Consider the following 23,411-nt stretch of genomic DNA (forward strand, 5'->3'; position numbering starts at 1 on the left):
GCCACACAGCTGCAGAATCATGATTTATTTTATATCCACAACTACAAGATTCAATAAAAATGTCTGCTAGTCGGCTTTCTAAATGTTTGTCGATTTGTCCAGTACATCTTTGACTGAGCTGAATGGGTTCTCAGGTGGATGTTTCAAACTCAAATCTCGTTGCTATTTCCGATTAAGATTAAAAAAAAATCATAATATTTTCTGATTTTATTTCTATTATCTGTTCATGTGATTTAATTTTAATGTTGTAACAGTGGCCATATTTCTTAAAACTGGAGCCAAAAAAGCCAGAAATATAGGGTTCAATCATTTTGACTGGCAGTGCATACAAGAGTCATTGTCATACTTTGAATTACCACTCACCAGATTATAACTGATGCTGAACAGAGTTTTTATTGTGTGAAAGCATAGTGTATTAACATGTGGGCAAACAGTTGATCAATAGAATTGGTGCCTAAAACCAAGAGCCTTGCAGTAAATGACAGCAACTGAGGATCTGACTTGTTTCATACTCACAAGAGACATAATTATGAGTTTGCTTTTTAGGACATATGGGGAAATGTTGGTAGAAAATGAAAAAAAGAAAATCAGAAAAAGATAACTTGTTTTTGAGTAGCTTTTTGAATTAAAGGGTTTTAATTCAAAATTGTGTGGTATAAAATTTGAAAATGTGAAAGACATACATGAAGATGTATTTGTTGGCATGCCCTCATCCTGTTCTGTTGAATATCTACCACCTGAAGGATTATATGGGTTAAATTATAATGCAATATTTAGTTTTAATCGGGATTATAAAATGTTTACTTTGGATGTACAGTATGATTAAGAAATAAAACTGTGTGTTATATAAGACATTGTTATGTTGTCTTTCATAAATATGACAGATTACAGTCCATTGCAATATACTTCTAAAATGAGTGTTTCTGTTTAGTCATGAAAGGGACAACAAGCAGAAAAAGAGGAGAATAGATCAATTTAGAAGTAGATTAAATTTAGATTATTTTATGTAATGTATATTTGTTAATGTCACATCAAGTCAAGTTTATTATTTGTCCCAAGTAGGCAGTTTGTGCTGCAGCAAGCATAAAAACATACAGTATGCATTAAAACACAGCAAAACATTAAAACATACAACATACCACAAAAACATACAACAGCTTGAGATAAATTAGTATCCAACGTAACTCCTTGGTTATAACCTCATAACCATGGTGGTTGAGGCAACAGGCCTGAAGAAATTAAGGGCTTTGGGTTGGTTACCTTTGGCAACGGGCATCACAATGGGCCGCTTCCATAGAGATGGCACCCTCTGCTGAGTGAGTGACAGTTGCAAGATGTAATTGAAAATACGGCCTAATTGATCTGCTCAAATAATAATCTGGGTCTGGGTTTTTCCTAGGTCTACAACTTTAAAAACACTTGATCACACTGCGCTCATCAAAGAAGGGATTAAAGAGGGCAGGTGACAAGAGACCATTTCTGAGCTCACAGTGTTTGTCACTAAAATCATGTACACCAAATCTCACATAAAATTGAATTCATTTTTGCAGATTGTGCAGCTCCAAGATGTTCCCCTCTCTAAATGATCTTTTTTTTTTACAGTGCCAGTTACTTTGATAGACATATTGCCGTAAGGAGAAACCTTAATGACTTTGTCCAGAATAACAACATTTTCACAATATGATATCCAGCTACCAACAACATCAGTCAATACATCAATGTCAAACTCTTAAACATGTGCAATCAATACACCCCTGGAGAGTCAGGCAGGCATCCCCAGGCCAGTTTTTTGTCCCCTCTCAGAGCTGTGAACTACAGGAACTACTTTTTTTTGGATTGTGTATTTCTTTATTTGGATAGAGACTAAAAGTAGCCATATATATATATATACAATTTGACCTAAGTTTGATCTAATTTAAAACTAATTTGTTGATTTTAATTGTTTCTAAATAGATTTTCATTACAGTTAACTGATTTTCCAAACATTAAGTATTTCTTTTTATAATTTTGTCTTAATTACTTAATCACATACATGTTAAATAACTCCAAATGATGCTCTTATTACCTTTCCTGGACAAAGAGAGGGGAGTATGAATGCACACAACAGAATGTAGTCTAATATCACTCTTGCAGGAGTGTGACAAGTTGACTTTTTTTTTTTCCAGTTTCTCTACTTTGACTTGAAGTTAAAATTGAATACTTTTTTTTTTTTTTGCATCTATCCTATTGATTCTCAGTATGCTGGCTATGGATCCACACACCCAGAGTAAGAAACCATAATGAAAGTGATTCCAAGGTCTCTGTAGATTTGTGGCTTTGATAAGGATTTTACCTGCCTTACCTGAAGAACCTGCAGAGAAATACCTGGTGGCCAAGCCCCATCATAGACCTTTCTTAGCTGATATGAGAAATTGTCTTTAAAAAGAAAAAACATAGAGCTGGAAAAAATCACATCCGTGTAGCTTTTTATAAGACATTTTTTCTTGTAAAAGGAATTGGTATAGGTTGTGCTGCTGGGAGTGGGGCAATACAGCAATATAGGTAGCACAATTCATTGCTGCGCCTCGGCCTACATGAATACAGAAAGTTAACTATTACAATATACTGCCTTGCTTTTTCAGTTGTACTCTGTCTTGAGTTATCTTGAAGTTTGGTTGCAGTTTATAAAAAGCGTCTCACTTTTCTTGTTTAAGAAATTGCACTGCGAGCTAACGGTCTTATCCTTTCTTGTGATTCAAGTGCGAAGCTCATTTCCCGGGCAAAGCCCCTGAACCTGATTTAGATTCAGCCATGCAGAGCCTGAATAGGGCCGCTGAGAAAATGCATTGTCGGGGTTTCTTCAGTTCCGCCCCGCAACATGCATAACGATGTGTCGGCCAGTGAGAGCGGAGCGCTGTGGTAGAGGTTGTTTATGTGGAGTGCTGGGTTAGGGTTCCGCCCACCGAGGTATCTCTGATCGCAGGGCAGACAGGCAGAGTGTAAAATGGCGCACAGCTGTCGGTGGCGGTTCCCCGCTCGGCCCGGAGGGAGCAGCAACTCCGGTACCGGGAGGAGAGCGGGCCGAATCAGGGTTACTGCCTCTCTGCGGAGTGTCTCGGGAGCCCACCCCAACGCAGCTGGGCTCGGACCCGGGTTTGATGCTGCACTACAGGTCTCCTCGGTTATCGGGAGCAACCTGCAGAAATTTCGGGATGTTTTGGGGGAATCGAGCGACTCGAGCAGCGGGGAGGTAAGCACAGGACAGGACAGGAGCAGTCTGACGGTAGCCCGGGAGCATCGTCTGGACCGCTGCAGGGCTCGGTTCTTTCAGAGAGCCGTCTCTCACGTTCCAAATTAAGAGCTAACGGTTACTCTCTGCCCAACCGTTGACCATCTTTTCCTCTCCCTAACGCTCAGTGGGGCTGTGAGCAAACTTGTCATTGCCAGGATGCTCAGTTAACTTTGAGTTGGTTGTGTGGCCTTAAAGTCCACAGTGACGCGTTATAACGCTAACTTTAGTTAGAAACAACACAAACGCCTGATGGTTATCAGATTTATGGTCTCAATAGTTCTACTGGACAGAAAGTTTGCTCCTCAGTGGAGTGTGAGAGGACGGGCTACATCCACACAGTTTGGATGAACTGGTGCTAACGTTAGTCTGCTAGCCCGACCAAAACACTAGAGAAATCCTGGCGTTGTCTTGGTAATTATAACACACCGCACAGATAACACACAGCACATACAATGGCATATTTAGTGACTAACCGTAGCCTGTGTATCTAAGCCGTTACAACTGGTTTACTAGTTAGCTACTTGACACTAGCTTGATATGAAGCCTTCAAATTTACGTTACATCAACGCACAGCAAAAGTTATCGTCCCGTATTAGCGTTAATATGATTATTGTACAGTACAATAGTATGTAACCATCTGCGTGTATCATAACGATGTGTCCTCGCAGTGTAATAACCCGGGACATTCAAGATAGCGTGTAATGTGTTTGAAAACAAGACATGTCAACTTGAAGGAGCCGAGAGTACACAATTGTGGTATGTAACTAGCTAACGTGAACTTAGCGTCCGTCTGCATCGTCTCTGAGAAAAGGGCTGTTCATTATTTACGTCACTTGCTTCTAAAACTCTATTAGATGATCTTTGCAAGCTAAATAACTTACTATTTACAACATGAGCTCAGGGGCTGACTGTTAGCAGTGAGGTGTCAACCTTCCAGCCAGGCTCGGCTAACATAGCTGATTGGTTAGCTCGCAGGCTAGCTGTCTACACCTCACAGCTAAAACTACACCATTATCTCTCCCGTCGTAAGAGGTGTTAAAGTTGCAGGTTTACTCGGGAGGTTGTTATGTTTACCTCCGGCCAGCATATTGCCAGGCAGCGGGTTAAAGCATTGTAGCTAAAGTTGGCAGAGCTCACACACAAAACTAAATAATTTCAATTGCTGTTTTAGTGTTAAGCTAGGGCAGCTACCATGCTACGCACTACGCCACGCTAGCCACTGGGGCTATTGCTGATGCATAGGAAAATGGGAGGTGGACATGTTTTCCCCTTCTCTACACAGCCACTACGTAGCTAGTACCAAAATAATATCGGGTTTATAATGCTCGGAGATGAAGTCCAGGGCAGAACTAGACGTTCAAAATCTCTCTCTTCAGTTTTGAAGTGCTATGAAGAGTATATCGATGGGGTTTGTTGTCTAAATTCGTTTGGTTTTATCAGGGAAATGGGACTTGCTAGTGACAGTGCGCATGCAGGGCTGGCTACAATAACAACGAGCCCCTTCTTGACGGACCGTGTGATGTGGGGGTGTGTTCGCCTTAGCGAACTACCATCTTCCTTCTTCATGATGAGCAGCATGCGTTCATTGCAGTGGGAGTACACTGTGTGGGGATGTTTACCACTTGCTCTAGTGCTTCTAGTCTTATTTGGTTGAAGCACAGCGGCATTTGCATACATACTATTTAGGTTTTTAGCTATGGTTTTTTTTTTTAGCGAACTCGTAATATGCTTGGATTTTTACACACAATATTGATGATGTTTGGGAGATTGTAAAAGCTATTATTATAGTATGGCAGTCAGAATTTGTAGAATATTGGAAAAATATTAACTGATTTACATGATATCCTGAAGATATGTGAATTTTATTTGAAATAACATCTTTGTGAGCAAATTGTTTCTAAAAGAACTTGGAGTCCTTCTTACCCCTTAGTCCTAAAGTCTGACAATAATTGAGGGTGTAGCAGGGTTTGGATTTGTAGAGACAGACTGGACCATGAAATACCTGTGGAAATTAAATTATAAGGAAGATTTGTTCAAAGCATGATGATTTAATTGATTTTTGCACTTTAAACCAATGCCAATGTGACTTCAAATATAATTTTCATGTTCAAATGGCTTTTTAAGCTTTTTGAGCTCCCCCACCCCTACTCTGATAGACTGACAATGCTGAGAGTATAATAGTGGGATGTGTAGAGGCAGACTGGACCATAAAATCCTAGTGCAACTTAAATTATATAAAAATTGCAGACACAGCATTGATTGTGACATTTGTGCTTTACATCACAGCTTATGATATTCTGGAGAAACATTTATTTTATGTGTAATGTCATCCTTATAAGCCAATGGTGTTAGAAGTAATAAGGAGCCCCTTCTTTCCTTATTCCAGTGAATGAGAGTATAGCAGTATTTGGGATGTGTGGAGACAGGCTGGACCATTAAATCCCCATGGAATCTGAAACCTATGGAAGATGCAGACACAGCATGGTGATTTCAATGAGAAACAGTATAGTGTCTGTCGGGCCAGACCTGGGCAGGATTGTTCAGGCTCACTGCAGCCTGCTGAGCTCACAGGGCGACCCTGAACAGAGTGCCAGCCGGACACTTGGCCACCCCTCCTTCCTCCATCCAGGCAGAAAAAACCCAAATCCACTTCAGACACACACAACCCCGTCTGAGAGGCAGAGCAACTTTTCTTCTGACAGCTGCCACTTTGGAATGGATTATTGGGGTGGCTCAAAAGGGTGCTTGTCGGCTGTTGCTGTCCAAATGAAGGCATTTGTTAGCTTTTTGTGTGTAGGGAATTCATTTTCTTGATCCAGCCAAATTGCCGTTTCTTGTTTTGGTGCTGAGTGCAGTCAATGTTGACTTTTTTGTAATTGTGTGACCTTATCACCCTCACCCCCTCAACCTCAACCCCAATGTCCACCTAAGCGTGCATCATTTTCGCTTTTGTTCTTGGTCCATTATATCTTGCCTTCTGCTGCATCTATTCCACTCACATATTATTACCAATGTTTAATCATTCATACAAAAGTGCAGCTGAATAGATGTATCAACCCAAATGTCCCTTTGCCTCAGTGGTTTGAGAGAAATGGTGTGCTTGAGCGGAAGGGGTTGCAGTCCAGCAGGTGTTTGGCCTATTTAAATGGAAGATAACCCCCCCACACACCCTCCACCACCCCCCACCCGCTTACCCATCCCCGAGACAGCGTGTGGATTGGAGCAGGAAGCTTTGTGTCTGCTTTTATTCTAGCTCTCACAAAGTGCGCGCGGCTGAAAGAGCGCAGGCAGGGATATCAAAGAGTGTGGGGCGACCCCCCTCCTCTCATTGGGACAACGCTGGGAGGAGAATTAGTCACAGACCCTCCCATCCATGGCTTTATTCTGCTACAGCAGGCGGGCAAGGAGCTTTCACCTCTGCTTTAGGAGTTGCCTGACTGGGAGAAAGGCGGCAATTGTGTCGTCTTTCTTGCTCTTTGTGTGTGTGGTGGTAGGGGTAGGGGTGTCCCTCATACTTTATGTCCCTTATTGCACTCAGGAGTAGGCGTGTCTTCTTTGTCTTTATTTTGATTAGAACTTCAATTCACGCTGCCTGCTTTGGTGGGTAGGAGGGGGTGCGTGTCTGTCGGTGCCTGCCAGCCTGTTTGAGTGTTAATGTGTGTGTGTGTGTATGTGTTTGTTAGAGCAAGAGAGACACCATGCACACGTGCCAATCAGTCTGTTTGTCTTTGTCCATTGGCTGTCTTCATCTCCTTACGTGTGAGTTGTAGGAAGAGGAGGCATCTTGTCCTGGAAAGTGTTTGTTTTGGTCTGAGTTGTTGTCGAGCAAATGTGAAACAGTTGCACTTAGTGTTTGGACACTTGAAAAAACAAATGTCCACCTTTTGCTTGGGGCTGACAGGGGTCACAAAACAGTACCACCACAGTGCAATTCACTTTGGTGAAGGAAATGCTGTAAGCAGTGACTAAGAGTATATCTTAAACTTAAATGTACTCTGATATTATTCATATTTGCTACTTTTTATAATTAATAATATCTGTCGGCACAATTATTTGAATTCCTCTGTGGCCTTGTAGAAGAGATGTGTCATCAGAAGGGCATATAGGAGTATAAGCCCATCACCAATTTACATTCCAGGAAGGGATGAGGCATAGTGACTGTACAGTAAATCCAAGAGCTTCCTGGAATGTGTCAAGAAAATTTTTTTTTTTTCTTTTTTTCTCAGAATAGTAGGGAGAGATGACTTCTTAAGAGCATCAAAGTGACTGAGAGTCTTAACCTGTAAAATTAAACATCTATTTGACATCCTTCCCCTCAGTCTGAACCACATTCTTATCCTTCTCTTTACTCATTCTGCTGTTTTCCTATTTTAAAGTGGATAACTTCTGACTTTAAACTTGTGTTACTTGGGTGTCAAACAATGATTGCCTGGTCACTATGGCTCTAATACTTGTATTTGTAAGCAGGTGTGCTTTTAATGTTGATGATTAACAGATTTAAGCTTATTACCAGCCTTGACTGTGTGTGTGTGTGTGTGTGTGTGTGTGTGTGTGTGTGTGTGTGTGTGTGTGTGTGTCTGTGTGTGTCTGTGTGTGTGTGAGATCATGGCACAATGTGGTCCTGGAGACAACTACTATAGTGGGAACTACCACAGAGGCGGTTTTGAGTACTTCTGCAGGTGTTTACTAGTCTGTCTGACTGTGGATAGATTTCTGTCAGAGATAGCATCACAACAATGCAACGTGCAGTCACAAATCTTTATAGGTGTGTAGATGAGATCAAAATGAAGGCCAAATTCATAAGCACTGAGTACTTTTAATGACTACTGAGTAGTCATGTAGTAATGTAGTAAAAATGTAGTAATGACCACTGAGTACTCATGGTTCAGAACATCAACATGTTGATGGGCATTGGATCACATCAGGGCTTGTGTGATCCCTGATGGTCTCTAGTTTTAATGTTTCACTCATCTATGTATGTAAGAGAGTAATGTGTAACGGTGTGAGACAATTAGGTAGCTGAGATGAGGATCTTGCCACATACCAGCAGTATCTGGGGTTTCAATCAAGCTTGGCACGTTACCACTTTGTGGTAATGTCCTTTGTATCTGTCTTAAGAAAAACTAAATGGTCATAAAAAATATATATATACTGCACTTTGTTATCCACTGTCTTCCCTAGTTAAATGCACAATTCAACTGCATTTCTTTCAACTGTGTTCTTTGCTTTCCCCCAGCATAAACTTAGGGAGTATGAATGTTTATTTTAACACTGAATCATGAAAATGGTTGTCAAATCAACACATAAACATCGTTTTGTATGAAGTGGTAAGTGTCAAAGGGGTCAACTGTATTATAATACCACTTGCAACATGCGTTTGGTTAAATGGTTACAACTTCAGTTTAACATGTAGAGTGAAAAGTAATACCTTTCAGTGTCAGTGTCAGCTGTAGTGGTAATGCAGAAGTATGCAAAAGTTGGACCATTTTGAAAAAACATAATATAATGTATTAGAACCTGAGTACCTATGTCTTCATATGTCTAAAATCACTTCTTATAGGTTAGGGAAAAGAATGTTTTACAACTGTTAGAACTAGCTTCTACTTTGAGCTTTTGTACACCCCTCCCAACATACACACCCTCACTTTTTGCAGTGCTATTAATGTGAATATAAATAGCTATTTCAAATAGCATATCAAGTAAAGATAATTTATAGGGGATCGGTCGACTGACCACAATAAGAATTTTGAAATGTTATGGGCTTCTTGTGATGCAATACAGCTTTTATAAGCACCTGCATGCTAAAGCTGCGTGCACAACTCTAAGTAATGAAGGCTAACCTAGGTAGCTAACATCAATCTATGTTTGACATAGTCTGGGATTTCATAGTCAAGGAAATACTTTTCTAGATTAAAGCCTGCTTTATACTATGCCCAGGAAACTGGTCCCTAATCTACATCTAAACCCATTGTCTGGAATCATTGTGATTTCTCCTAAATGCTGTCTTGAAAGACAGTAAAAGTCCCATTAGCTTTCTCAGTCTGAGAAGTATAACTCAAACCAAATTAACATCCGTCTCATAACTGTCAGGGACTGTCCCCTGCCCCTCCTGAAAATAATAATGTTGCTTCCGCAATGATACATATCAGTTTTCTTTTCTCTATCCAGTGATTTCATAACAAGTCATTTGTGTGTTGATCATTTACATGAGATGTGACAGACCAGCAGGAAGTCAAACTGCTCAGGATTTCATGGTGACAGCGATAGAAGAAGCCAGCAAAGATGAAAAACTTGAACAGTTGTGTTCAAAAACGTTCTTGTGCACTCTTCAGCTGAGGAGATAAAATGGAAAGAGAAAAAGGAAACTCTTTTTAGTAACCTTTTCATCCCTTGCATGTTGCAAGGCAAGGCGATACATGAACCTCACCTCGCTAGTCTACTACAGTGTTTGTTTACTTCTTGAAGTTACCTCCCTGTGCCTGCCCTACTATTGCGCTCATGGTGAGCCTTGTGTTTCACACGCTGCTGCTCGGTGCTCGGCAGCCAGTGGGCGGGAAGCGAGTGAGCGAGCAGTGAGTGAGTGACTGAATATGTGTTTGGGAGCATGGCAGAGAGCAGGAATAAGGGGGAGGAAAGGGGTGCCTTGTCGTGTGTGGGAGGCCTGTTTAGATTGGGATTTGGCAAGCTTCTGCATGAGCATGTTGAAACCCCAAACCTCTTTCATCCTCTGCTCCCAGGAGACGGCTGCACTCCCTCTGTTGTTGATGGTGCATGTGGTCAAGATGCTGCTTCCTTGTCTCTTTTTTCTCTCCTCCTCTCCCTCCTCCCACAGCCCTCCTCCTTTCTTCACTCTGGTGTGCTTTCTTGCCTTGCCCGTGCTCCCCTCCCCCGCAACCTCACTTCTGTGTTCTGCTTGTTTACATCTTGCTGTGCAGTTCACGCGCAGGGGGTGTGTTTTTTTCTCTCTCTATAAATGTGTCCATGTGTGAGGTGTTTGTGTGGCTTTCAAAATCAGGAGGTACGTGTGCACATGAACGAGTGTGCATGTGCATCATGAACCTCTATGCACTTGCCTCTACAAAAGCGTGCTGTGATGTCATTGACTGCTACTTGCACTATCACAGCGAGTCAGAGCCATCCGTTGGTACTCCGCCCCCCTCAGCTCTGCAACAACACCAACCTAGAGCAGCAGCTTGCACAGAGAGGAGAGGATGCTGGTTTTACTGTGAGGAGACAGACTGAAAATGGAGAGAGAAGCGTACACAGAAAAAGATGCTCGAATACACTATGAGGAGTGAAGGATGCCCACATTAGTATTGCCTGCCAGGATAAACAGCAGTATTGACTGTCTGTTATTGTTGTTTGTTTATATGTGGAACAGATGAAAGAGAGTTTTGTAGTATATGTTCCTGGTTTTGAAATCTTTTAATTAGATTTCACAGTGGGTGTGTTTCAGACACATTTAGGTATCAGTTATTCACATTGTGATGTGTGTAACTCTTGGCTGGTGCAAATCAGTTTGCATGTAGTCGTGTGCACACACTTGGACTACACTTGGATAGCAGCTGCTCTACAAACTGGGCCAACAAGACCTCAACTGCATCCCTGCACGCTGCTATAAATAAACATGATGAAATGACATACTCACCTCCACTCTTAACCACACACACTGATTGCAAGAAGTAGTGGCACACACAGGATCCTGAAGATGTTAATCATCCTCTGATGATTTTGCCGTTGCACATCTCAAGGCTCTACTGAGGCATGAGAGGAAAGATTAATGTCTGTTCTTACAGTGTATTACATTTGCCTTTCTGAAACCACCACCATCAAAATAAAGTCATGGAGAAGATTAAAACACATTTAACTAAGTGATTCAGGAAGTGAAATATCAAATTCAACTTGCAATAAATTTGCTTGCATTTGTTCCTGGAATATAGTATGTTTTTGTTGGACAAGAACACAGCACTTCATCCATTATAGTCTGTTTGATCTATCAGATTATGTTTTCAAAAGCTTTTCAATACATCTTTAGACCAAGTGTCTTGCAAATAGGTAAGGAGTCTTTGTTGGTATCCCTTCAATATGTGTTATCACACTTGCTCTAAGGTAATAACACCTAAGTGGCCATTTACATAGAGACATATTCAGGAGGAAAACATTGAACTCCATGTATTTCAATGGAAGAATAGGACTCAACAGGAAGGTACATTGTGAGATGTGGAAAAATTCAATACTTTAATTATTGGTCTAGCATATCCAGTCAAAAATGTCTTTTGTTAATACTTTGCCAACTATTTGATGAATGAATTAGATGAAATGTCTTTGATGCCTTTTAATGTAGAGCCGTGTCTGATAAGCTCTATCTGAGATGTTCTGAAATGGTCATCCTTTACATTTAGGTAACAGCATGGCCTTTTCTCTGGTGCGCCTATCAAGTCACACTACCCGACTCTCATGTGTAAAGAATGGAAGCTGTGTAATGTACATTACAGCCTCACAGGGCTGCTTGCATGGCTATAGCCCCTTTTTTTTTTAGTGTGTCTTTGTCCTGGCTGTCTCTCCAGCTGTATATGTATGACAAACCACCTTAGAATTTTAAAGTTGCTTCAAGGAGCAGGAACTTAATGCAATGTGTTAGTTACCCTGTAGGATTTGGATGTTTGCAATGCAAACTGTCTGTGGTGGTTTGAGCCTTCTCCAACTGCAGGCATGTCCTCCCAAAACTCAGAGAAACATGAGAGGACCACAGCAAGCCAGCAGGCGAAAGTGAGATTGAGCACTTCATTATAGCCTTGAAGCCCTGGTCTTCATCTGAGTCAAACTTCAACACTGACTCAAGTGTTGCGCATCTAGGCCAGCTGACAATTATGTAGCATGATGGATGCTGTAAATTTGACCTGTTAACCAACCATTGCTTCTTTGCTGTATTTTAGCATTACATAAATTGTACGGTCACAAAAGATTTATTTGTTTTTTGGTTTTTTTTTTGTAGGAAGAAGCATTTGGAGGATTTGGAACGGTTGTTGAGCCGAAAAGAGTACAGAGCCCTTCAACAACCTCTTCAGGTAAAGTAACTCACTACTGGCCGGGCAGGGCCCTTACAGTTGTCTCGAGACTCCTATGCCTATACAGGTTATCCATATCTGATACTATACCATGCTAACTAAATGTCCTCTGTTTTGTTCGCTGGTTTTCAGTGGGCCCACCCATACAGGAGAAGAAGCCCAGAGGCCGACCCCCACGGGCCCTTACTGCCCAGAAAGCTGCTGCAAGTCTACCTTCCCCCTCCACAATTCCCTCCCCCACACAGGCGAAACCTGAGGGCCCGGAAAGGCCAGCTGAGAAGGTGAAAAGGCTGCCTGGGAGGCCACCTGGCACCGGGGAAAAGAGAAGAGGTCGACCCCCATCTTCAACTAGCAAGAAAGCCTGGAGTACAGGCAGCCATACAGCAGGAGATGACAGTAGGCAGGTCGGGTCTGAGTTGGGCATAGACACAGAAGAGGATAAGGATAGAAAGGGCGCCAAGAGGACGCCACTGGGCTCTGCTCAGCCTCATGAGAGTGAGGCTAAGCTTCCCAAAGGTGGGCGGGGTGAATCCAAAGTTGCCAACCTGAAGAGGCTGAGAGAGACTAAACTCACCCCTCTCAAGTCACGGCTCAAGACTTTGCCTGGTGTACCCCGACGCAGACGTGGGCGACCGCCCTCAGCTGAGCGGCTTAAAGCTGAGGCAGCAGCTGCTGCTGCACAGCTGTCTACCTCCATTGAATGTGGGGAAGGGAAACACAAGGCCTTTAGGAGCAGAGGGGGGGACCGAGGCACAGAACCACACATTCCCCAGCAGTCCATGCTGAGGAATGTGGATGGAGCTGAGGACCAGGACTCTTCCAATCCACCTGCCTCCCCATCTCCCTCCAAGCCAGGCAGGACAGTAGGCCTCAGAAAAAGCCCTCGGCATAGAAAGCCTGTTAGAATTGTCCCCCCTTCTAAACGCACTGATGCAACCATCGCTAAACAGCTGCTGCAGCGTGCTAAGAAAGGAGCGCAGAAGCGAATGGAGAAAGAAGCTGTAGCCATTGGGAGTAGTGGGGCAGGAACCATTGAAGCTGGCATCAGGAAGACCCAACTGAAGAACATCAGGCAGTTCATCATGCCTGTGGTCAGCACTGTCTCCCTTCGCATCATCAAAACCCCCAAGCGATTCATTGAAGATGAGGGAAGCTTTGGACCCCCGCCACCCCATATGAAGATGCCACGGTTAGAAACAACCCCCTCATCTGTCTCTACATCTGCCCAACTCACCTCTACCACCTCTTCCCCCTCTCCTGTGCTGGTTTCCTCTACTGCTGCAGTTACTAGCACTGGTACCACTGCTCCAATTGACTCCCTCCCCCCACCTCCACCTCCTGCCCCTATCCCAACTGTTCCATCAACAGCTGCCAGTCTGCTCAACAGCAACACCAACAATGCCACCAACGGGCGATTTAGCAGTAGCGCAGCCTCTTGCGGCTCAAGTGCTGTGTCGCAGCATTCCTCCTCTGCAGAGTCTTCCAGGTCGAGCAGCCCAAGCTTGGATGACTCATCATGTGACTCCCAGGCTTCTGAGGCCACACAGGCTTTGTCAGAGCCAGAGGATCACTCTCCGTCCTCGCAAGGAGAGAGGGAGGGCAACCTGTTGCACAGCTCGCGGCCTCCTTCCCCTCCTTCTGAGCCAGAGCCTGAGCATGTCTTGGCAGAGAGGAGTCGACGCGGCCGGAGAGGACAGGGGGTCGGCCGGGGAAGTCAGAGCCAGAGGGTGAGAGAGACTCTCAACACTGGGCCTAAAAAGCCTATCATCAGCCCACCAACAGGAGTGCTAATGTCCTCGTCTACACACGTAAATTCCCAGCAAGCTTCATCTACAGCTTCCTCCTCTTCTTCACCTCCCCCTCCCCCTCTCCTCACACCTCCACAGCCTCCCCAGTCAGCCTCCTCCAATACAGCTGCTATCAGTGAACACCACCCGCAGTCACCCTGGATGCCTCATCCCATCCCTCAATTTCTGTCTGGATCGTCAGTGCTGTCTAGCTTGTCAGACAAACGAAGCCGCTCAATTCTAAGAGAGCCCACCTTCCGCTGGACGTCTTTGTCCCACCCTGAGCAGCAGCAGTACTTTTCCTCTGCTAAATATGCCAAGGAGGGCCTCATCCGTAAGCCCATATTTGACAACTTCCGTCCTCCCCCCCTCACAGCTGAAGATGTGGGGCTGTTGCCCCAAAGTGTTAGCGGAGCAGGGGGAGCGGCTCCTGTGGCATTCCCTGCACCAGGTAGTGGAGCAGGAACAGGAACTCGTCTATTTGCCCCTCTTCATCCACATACCCACCACCAACATCCCTCTTCATCCCGTTTTGATGCACCACTCCAGAAGCGAAGCCCATTGCTTCGTGCTCCACGCTTTACACCCAGCGAGGCCCACTCTCGGATATTTGAGTCTGTTACCCTGCAGTCATCTTCTGGGAGCGCCCCCGGCTCTCTTTCCCCACACCAGACATCCTCTAGCTCCAGCAGAATATCGCGGCGCAGGAAACGACTGATCGCTGGAACACTACGTGGCCATCCACGGTCTCCTTCCCACTCAATGACCAGACGCAGCAGCCAAATTGGAGGCCAGATATCTGTGGGGAAAGGCTCCTCTGAGATGTCTGTGCTGACAGGCTCTGTCTCCAGTAGTAACCCCAGCTCTTTGCCAGGGGTCTCTGCAAGTCCACTAGCCACTAGTGCCTTAACTCCTGCTTCTTTCAGCACCTTCTCCATGGGTCTGGCCTCACAAGGGACACCTGAAAGCAGGAGAGGGGCTGCTGTAAACCCACCTCCTATGTCAACCACATCATCCACTTCTTCCCCACTTTTCCCTCTCTTTCCTTCCAGTGCCCAGGACACAGGGCGAGGAGCTGGGAAAGGAGGTAAAGAAAAAAGCTTACCAGCTCCCCAGGAACCTGCTGCAAAGGAAAAAGAAAGAGATTCAGAGAAAAACCGAGAGAAAGAGAAGGAGAATAAGAAGGAAGGGAGGAAGGACGGGAGGGACTCAGAAGATGCTCTTTCTCTTGCTCCTAAAAAGGCTCCAGGGAGAAAAAAATCAACCTCGGTTGACATGGTTTCTGACACTGCCTCCTCAGAGGTGCGTGGGCTCCATTCCACTATTCCCATGTCCATTGCTAAAGGACGTTTACCTAAGAAAGGCAGACCCTCTGAGAAAGGAGCAGAGATGGAGGATGGGGAAAAGGAGAAGGAGAAACAAAGTGCTCCAGGCCAGCAGACAGCAAGCCTTCAAGGACAGCCAGGCAGACAACAACTCCCTGTCTCTTCTCTTGGATCAATGTTGGCACAAGCAGAGAAACAGCCAGTAACTGACAAGCGGGTAGTGGGACTACTGAAAAAGGCCAAAGCCCAGCTCTTTGAGATAAAGAAGAGTAAGCTGAAGCCTGCGGACCAGACCAAGGTCCAGGTCAGTTTTTCTGTTCGTCGCCTTCATAGTTATTGTGTCTCTTGAACAAAAAGCTTCTCTGTTTTTCTCATTCTCATTATATAGCCACAAGCAAGTGAGTTTGACATGATGCAAGTAATATTTGCTATAAATAGAAAATCTGTGTTTGTACTCAAACTGAAACTTGATAATAGGAAAGTCCCACAGAGGATGTTACTTAAGGGGAATTCTGTTCGCTTCATACATTATGCAGAATGCTGCACTGACTTTGCTTTTGAAAGTATTACCCTCTGAACAGAATATACTCATCTGTTCTTCCACTGTTAATCTAAAGATTAGATGGTTATAGGCAGTCATTGCACATTTTCAACCGTTCCAGCTGAACTCAACCCAAACCCCCCTCCTCTACCACCTCATCATCACCATCTTCATCATTATTGTACATTGCTCATAGATAAGAGTTTTGTTTGGTTCACTGAAACATTCACAACAAATGAAATGTTACATCCTAAGGACATAGGTAACATATTAAAATGCCAGCATTTTTGCATTGTAGTGGTGGTGTATGATTGTCTGTGTATTTTTCATTACTATGAAGCTTTTCAAATATATGTTTCACTTTGTGTGGTGTGACCATGTGTGCTTGTGAGCAGGGTCAAGAGAGTGACTCATCAGAGACCTCAGTCCGGGGTCCACGCATCAAGCATGTGTGTCGTCGTGCAGCTGTGGCTCTTGGCCGTAATCGGGCAGTGTTCCCTGATGATATGCCCACACTTAGTGCCTTGCCCTGGGAGGAGAGAGAGAAGATCCTATCTTCCATGGGGAATGACGGTGAGGCCCGCTCAACAAAACTGTCATTGACTCACTTGTGGATCACTTGCTGTTAAAGTTAATTTATTTATTATTATTCAGTTCAAAATTCTATGTAAAACACACTGACTGACTAATAGTCAGAGTTGAGCATTTCTTATTTATAACACAACATCTGTGTGAGTCCTGGAAAAGTTCTGCAGCATGCAGTGATGACAGACTAATCACAAGCACAGACAAATCCACAGTGAAGTGGTGATGGAACAAGAGTTTGGCTGCCCTGTTCCTGTTATTTTGACTGGTTTCATGTCATGTTCCAACATGTGGATTTTTGTGAGGCTAGAGAACCTGATGTCAGTGATGTATCAAGAGTTTGCAGTATAATCTCAGTTATTTGTTTGCCTGGTCATTTAATCTGCACATCTGTCTAAGACAAGCTCCTGGACATCTGGCATTTTATGTGTGAGGATTTATTGGAATCTATTTGAAATGACTGTGTTTCTTTCTATTCAAACACAACCTGAGGACTATTGTTCACAGAGCTAAGAGATACCATAAAAAGACCTGGTTTAATTTGTTTAGTTTAGATTTAGCCAAATCCTGAGCAGTTAATTGTGCAATGGAAAGAGTGCATCCTAGAAGCACTTGTTAAATAATATGTTGTATAGACACTGAAGTGCTGTCATTTTAATGCAATAGACGTCATTCTTTTAAAAAGCTACTTAGTCAAATTTTTTATATTTCCTAAATTATTGGCTGAATCAGCTGAGTTTTTTGTGTCCTTAAGTGTGCTTAGCAACAGTATGCGTTTTTGCTGTGCTTTTTCTGACCATGGCTAAAAGATTTTCAATGTCTTAACCCCTTGTGAGTCAAATCAATGCTGTACTGCAGTGTGCCAGTAATCATGACAGCTATGATGTTACCTCCTCTTACAGACAAGTCATCAGTAGCAGGCTCCGAGGAGGCAGAGCCTCAATCCCCTCCCATAAAGCCACGGGAGACACGGCAAAAGGCCGTTCAAGAAGCTCCTCCGAAGAAGGGGCGTCGATCACGACGCTGTGGCCAATGCTCAGGCTGCCAGGTTCCGGAAGATTGTGGTGTCTGTACCAACTGTCTCGACAAGCCCAAGTTTGGAGGGCGAAACATTAAAAAGCAATGTTGCAAGTAAGTCTCAGCTGATGAGCTATTTGTTATGACAGATTATTATAAATCTCAAGAACGTCTCAAATAACATTTTATTAGAAATTGATTTTTATGGAATATTTAAGAAACTCAGTGTTGAACTTTGTATGTGTCGCTTTCTCCAGGATGAGGAAGTGTCAGAACTTGCAGTGGATGCCCTCAAAGATGTTTCTTCAAAAGCAAGGCAAAAGCAAGAAGGACAAGAAAAAGAACAAGTTGTCTGAGAAGAGGGAGGGTCTCAATCCGGTTAAAGGACCAAACTCAGAGTCTGGCCCTAAACCTTCTCCTGTACCACCAAAGGAGGAGCCTCCCCGCAAAAAGAGTGAAACTCCTCCTCTAAAGGTGGGAGAAGAGAAATCAAGACAGCAGCCATCATCAAAGCAATCATCTCCAGCCCTCACATCGTCCCCTGCCCCAGTCGAACCCCCTCAGGCCCCTGGCACAGTCACAGCCCAGGCTCAGTCTCCAGCCCTGACACCAGACCCTAAACAGCTCTCAGTCACGAGCGGTGTCACCAGCAAGAAAGGACACAAACTACAGCAGCCTGCTACAACATCCTCCTCCTCCTCATCCTCCTCCTCCACTTCATCGTCTTCTTCATCCTCATCCTCTTCCTCCTCGTCATCATCAGCCCAGAATTCCCCCTCTCAGTCTACGCAATCTCATCAAGCGTCTCAACAGCAGCAACGGCCTCTTATGAGTCAGGCACCTCCCAAAAAAGATTCCTCACCCAAGATTCCTCTGAGTGAGTCCAAGAAGAAGCCCCAGCAGCACTCATCCCAACAGCAGAGCTCAACAAATATTTCAGATACAGGTTTCATTTTTTCCTCTATGTTAAAGTTTTGATAAAAATATATAGTTTGTAATGAACTCCATTCTTATTTGAATGTCTTGTCTTTTTTTCAGTTGAATCAAAACAGTTGAAGAAGACAACTTCTCGTGCTGTTCCTCCATCTCCCAAACAGAGACCAAAAGACAAGGTAAGAGGAAGTCACTTTGAGCTTTTTAATTTTTTTCTATTTCTACATAATTCACATCAAAACTGTGAATGCTCGCTGTATCAGCCACATATAGTCCCCAATATTCACCCTTCCTCTGTCTCTCCTCTTGTATGATAATCACGTGAAGCCGCTGACCACTAAACCCCCAAGCAGTAGTACTTTAAACTGGCTGAGCACTCCCTCGACTAGGGGCCAGGTGAAGTCCAGAGCGCCCTGCGACGGAGTGCATCGTATCAGAGTGGATTTCAAGAGGGACCATGATGTGGAGAAGGTGTGGGAGGCTGGTGGCCTCAGCCTGCTCACCTCTGTGCCTGTCACACCCAGGGTGCTCTGCTTTTTATGTGCAAGCAGTGGAAATGTTGAGGTAAAAACAGGATGGTCATTGTCTTGAAAACTTGAAATCTAGTGTTTTTAAACTCCTTGTCTGTAATACATCAACTTATGTTCTATATTTCTTTTTCTGTTTCTCTCTGTGTTTAGTTTGTCTTCTGCCAGGTATGCTGTGAACCGTTTCATCTCTTTTGCCTGGGGGAGTCAGAGCGCCCTCTCCAGGAGCAGTTTGAGAACTGGTGTTGTCGACGATGCCGGTTCTGCCAGGTCTGTGGGCGCCAGCACCAGAAAACTAAAGTAAGCTATTCAGTTCAATTCTGTTCATTTTAAAGCTGTTCACAAAAGAAGCTTAGTTTAGAGTGACAGAGTGTAAAGACTGAAGAATCTTCTCTAGAAAGAAGCTTGCTAGCCTTGCCAACAGACAGCACTTAATCAGCTTCTTGGATTCCTGCCATGATTTTATTATTTAACTCATGGTGTGAGCTTTATGGTTGTCATTTTAGAATTATGTATAAACATATTTGCTATTCACAACACAATCTAGCGCCTCTGGCCTGTGGGTACATGTCAGTGTAGTTATATGAACTTGTTGGTTATTGGTCATTTAGTGGTCTGCATCAGAAGATGTGAATGCTAAGGATTCATTGCAGCTAGTTCTTTGAAACAAATCTCCACCCAAAGAGCATTAAGCAATTTATTACTTTGATTGGCTTTTATCTCTAACCAACTTACCAGCAGCAGGTCTCTGGCACTCTCTGGCTCCACAACAGAGTGTAGCTTAAAAACCTGAAATCTGAGCTCATGGTGAGGCTACTGGTATGTCAAAGGCTGCAGATATATCATACAACAGATATTCTGTGCTGCATGATCATAACATTTTTACATATTGCACCTACCAGACAAATATTGACTGGAAGCCGCATGAAAGAGTTGTTAACTTGTCCATTACATTTTATTTTTTAGTATTTATGAATGGCAGAATTGCCCATAGTTTGGAATAGGAAAAAGATGCTGAGGCATACTAACTGTGTGTCGTAAAGTCTTTACTTGGACTAATTGTGTTGACCCAAAGCCACAGGAAAAACTTGACAGCAGTTTCCACTTAAGTGGCTGTCTACAAACCCTACCAAGCACTGCTCTATACAGCACACACTGCAGCTGAATCGTAATGCCTTTGATAATGATGTTCATCCATCCATGGAGGCCGCTACGGATATGACTCTCAGTAAACTCTACTGCACTGTTACATTTCTGCATAAAATCTTAAATACACTGATCTACTTTTGAAAAATCTGTAATGCTCCACCTACCTTGATGGTTCATTTATTTCCAAACAACACCAATTGGCTAAGGTGAATAATTTTATCACTGTTCAAAACCAGGTGACATATTTGTTACTAATTTGCTGTGAACAGAACTGTGTTTTTTGTTGGGCATTAAAATCAAATGTTGCTCCTTAAGTAATCCCATCTCACTTTTGGTTTTTGTCACTGTAGCAGCAGCTGCTAGAGTGTGATAAGTGCCGTAACAGCTATCACCCGGAGTGCCTGGGTCCCAACCATCCTACCAGACCCACCAAGAAGAAGAGAGTCTGGGTATGGACACACACTACTCTTCCCTCAGAAATCCTCTATCCTCTCACCGTTATGTAGATATCACAGTTGCACAACTGCCTGACTAAACTTTAGCATTATGCTCACACATTTTTCTCTTAACCTCTCCTTTTGTTCACACATTTTTCCAGCTTCTCACGATTGTGCTATTTACATTCATGGGACCCTCTCACAGGCAGTGTCTATGAAAACATTTTACTCCTCTCACAGTGTCACTTTCACACCATCTCTACTCTTCAAACAACTGCTCGCAAGTTTGTGCCATGTAGTCACCACCTCGCTTAGATGTTCTTTCTTTTCAGGTTTGCACCAAGTGTGTGCGCTGTAAAAGTTGTGGAGCCACTAAACCTGGGAAGTCCTGGGATGCCCAATGGTCACATGACTTCTCCATGTGTCATGACTGTGCCAAACTCTTTGCTAAAGGTGAGTGACAAGCAGGTAGTAAAATGCTGTTCACTGTTAAGGATGAGTATAAATACACCACTGGTATTCTTTCAAAGGTTTTCGTAAAAATCTGAATTTTATTTTGAGGTGACATTAAAAGGACATTTGAACCCAATCCATATTGGAGTAGTTTAATCTGACAGTACCTGTTGCCATCTTCCCTCTCAGGGAACTTCTGCCCACTGTGTGATAAGTGCTACGATGATGATGACTACGACAGCAAGATGATGGAGTGTGGTCGTTGCAACCATTGGGTTCATGCCAAGTGTGAGAATCTGACAGGTTAGTAGGCCCCATAAAAGCCAGGTAGAAAATCCTTTTAAAACACACATTTACTGTATGTTCCTCAGAAGTAGAGCTCTGTATTTAATATTTTGCAGCACTTGTTGCACTTAATTTGTCTTGTCAGCTGTCAGTGTCTGTGCAGCTGACTGACAGGCCGCCCTGGGAGTGCTGTCATGTTGATGAGATTCTGAAAGACGATAAACTTAATAATGGGCGCAATAATGACCTGCCGTCTCTTGCTGTCCCCCAGATGAAATGTACGAGCTGCTGTCAAAGCTGCCAGAGAGTGTTGCCTACACTTGTACCAAATGTACTGAACGCCACCCAGCTGAGTGGAGGACAGCGTTGGAGAGGGAGCTTCAGGGCTGCATTCGCCATGTCCTCACTGCACTGCTCAACTCACGCACATCCACACACCTGTTGCGCTACAGACAGGTTAGATGCATATACTCTCATGTGATTTCAGCACAAATTGCTATGTTGCTTTGTCAGTGTTAATTAAAATAATTTCATTGAAACATGATTATTTTTAAAAGTTTGAAATGATAGCATCATTTGATATTCAGTCATTCTTTTAGTAGTGGTGTACCTTACTGTATTATAGCGCTGCAGTCATGAATACCGAATAAACATTGATGACTACACAGACATATTGAGTTAGAAACAGCTGAAGCAGCAACTGCAGCTTAATGAACATAATGGTGGTATTTGTACTCAGTGTGTAACTCCCTGGTTTTGGGGCAGGCGGTGAAGCCTCCAGAGCTGAACCCAGAGACGGAGGAGAGTCTTCCATCCCGTCGTTCACCGGAGGGTCCCGATCCTCCAGTCCTGACAGAAGTCACCCCCACACCTCCCAGTGACTCCCCTCCAGACCTGGAGTCTGTTGAGAAAAAGATGGTTCAAGGCCGTTACAATTCAGTGGTAAGTATGTTATCTTCTCCTTGTGTTTTCTATTGTCTCTACATTTTAGTCAAAAGCAGGCATGTGTGTATGTTTGCTGTACATTTACTAGAACATGGGAAGGATTTACCCAGGCAAACCATGTGTCAACATTTTCTAAACATTTGAGAAAGTCTGTTTTCCTAATGATTTGATACAGGGTTGGAATATTGAGGTTTGGGTTAGGGACAGACACCATCTTGCAAAGCGGTTTGTATCTAAAACAGTCACAGCTTTAAAGCATTTTTTGTTGAAGATTTAAAAAATGTATGTGTCCTGGTCTCTTGATGGTCAGGAACATAGATAGCTATGTTAATTACTTTTCCACTAATGTTTATCAGCAATTCACTGTTTTAACAATTACTCTCTGCATGTGTGTCTGTTCACCATTTCTCTCCCAGCTGGACTTTAGTGATGACATAGTGCGGATCATTCAGACAGCCATCAACAGTGACGGTGGTCAGCCTGAGAGCAGGAAAGCCAACAGCATGGTCAAGTCTTTCTTTATTCGGGTAAGAACCTCAAATCAGCTCGTGATCATATGGATTATATTAGTCCCGTCAACAACCATGAAAACACAACATTGCAGAGCAGTTAACAGATTCTCACAAATTCCACATTCTCAGTAGGGCACATTATGGGGCAGTTTATCTGTTTTTATGAATTTATATAATACCATATTCTTTTTTGACACAGATTTATATACATGCTGACAAACTCATTTCATGTTTTTGAAAATTAAAAGATATATATATTTTCTTCATCCTCTGATTGGGGTGCCCCTGCAGCAAGTATAGGTTAAGTGTATTAGTCAAGTATGGCAACATCAAGCTATGGCCCTTCTGTTCAGCTACAGTATGACTAACCACCATCTTGCCCCAGATGGTGGTTAGTCTGTGCAAGTGCTTATGCGGTCTGTTATGCAAACTTCATCGCATGTTTTCTGTTTCAGCAAATGGACCGAATCTTCCCGTGGTTCAAAGCGAAAGAGTCCAGGTTCTGGGAAAGGCAAAAAGTCTCTGCCAAGTGAGTGTCTATCGCACCGTAGTCAATGCAGGAGGTTGTACCAATTA

At 43.5% G+C, this 23,411-nt stretch overlaps 1 protein-coding gene across 1 annotated transcript in view; it reads left to right on the forward strand.

The window, feature by feature from the left end:
* Window positions 1-2,956: 2,956 nt before the first annotated feature.
* The window catches only part of kmt2a (lysine (K)-specific methyltransferase 2A), a 39,017-nt gene continuing 18,562 nt past the window's right edge, over window positions 2,957-23,411 (forward strand). Inside the window, exons 1-16 of the mRNA XM_023400886.2 lie at window positions 2,957-3,229; window positions 12,267-12,339; window positions 12,472-15,755; window positions 16,388-16,565; window positions 17,480-17,708; window positions 17,852-18,540; window positions 18,633-18,706; window positions 18,855-19,091; window positions 19,208-19,354; window positions 20,554-20,652; window positions 20,973-21,093; window positions 21,283-21,396; window positions 21,650-21,834; window positions 22,144-22,320; window positions 22,740-22,850; window positions 23,291-23,364. Coding sequence (XP_023256654.1) covers window positions 2,984-3,229; window positions 12,267-12,339; window positions 12,472-15,755; window positions 16,388-16,565; window positions 17,480-17,708; window positions 17,852-18,540; window positions 18,633-18,706; window positions 18,855-19,091; window positions 19,208-19,354; window positions 20,554-20,652; window positions 20,973-21,093; window positions 21,283-21,396; window positions 21,650-21,834; window positions 22,144-22,320; window positions 22,740-22,850; window positions 23,291-23,364 — 6,038 coding nt within the window. The 5' untranslated portion in view covers window positions 2,957-2,983. The remainder of the gene's footprint in view (window positions 3,230-12,266; window positions 12,340-12,471; window positions 15,756-16,387; window positions 16,566-17,479; window positions 17,709-17,851; window positions 18,541-18,632; window positions 18,707-18,854; window positions 19,092-19,207; window positions 19,355-20,553; window positions 20,653-20,972; window positions 21,094-21,282; window positions 21,397-21,649; window positions 21,835-22,143; window positions 22,321-22,739; window positions 22,851-23,290; window positions 23,365-23,411) is intronic.

This window comes from Seriola lalandi, unplaced genomic scaffold (assembly GCF_002814215.2).
Source record: "Seriola lalandi dorsalis isolate HSWRI2012SDOR001 ecotype SW California unplaced genomic scaffold, Sedor1 jcf7180002053065, whole genome shotgun sequence".
In the NCBI taxonomy this organism is placed as follows: domain Eukaryota; kingdom Metazoa; phylum Chordata; class Actinopteri; order Carangiformes; family Carangidae; genus Seriola; species Seriola lalandi.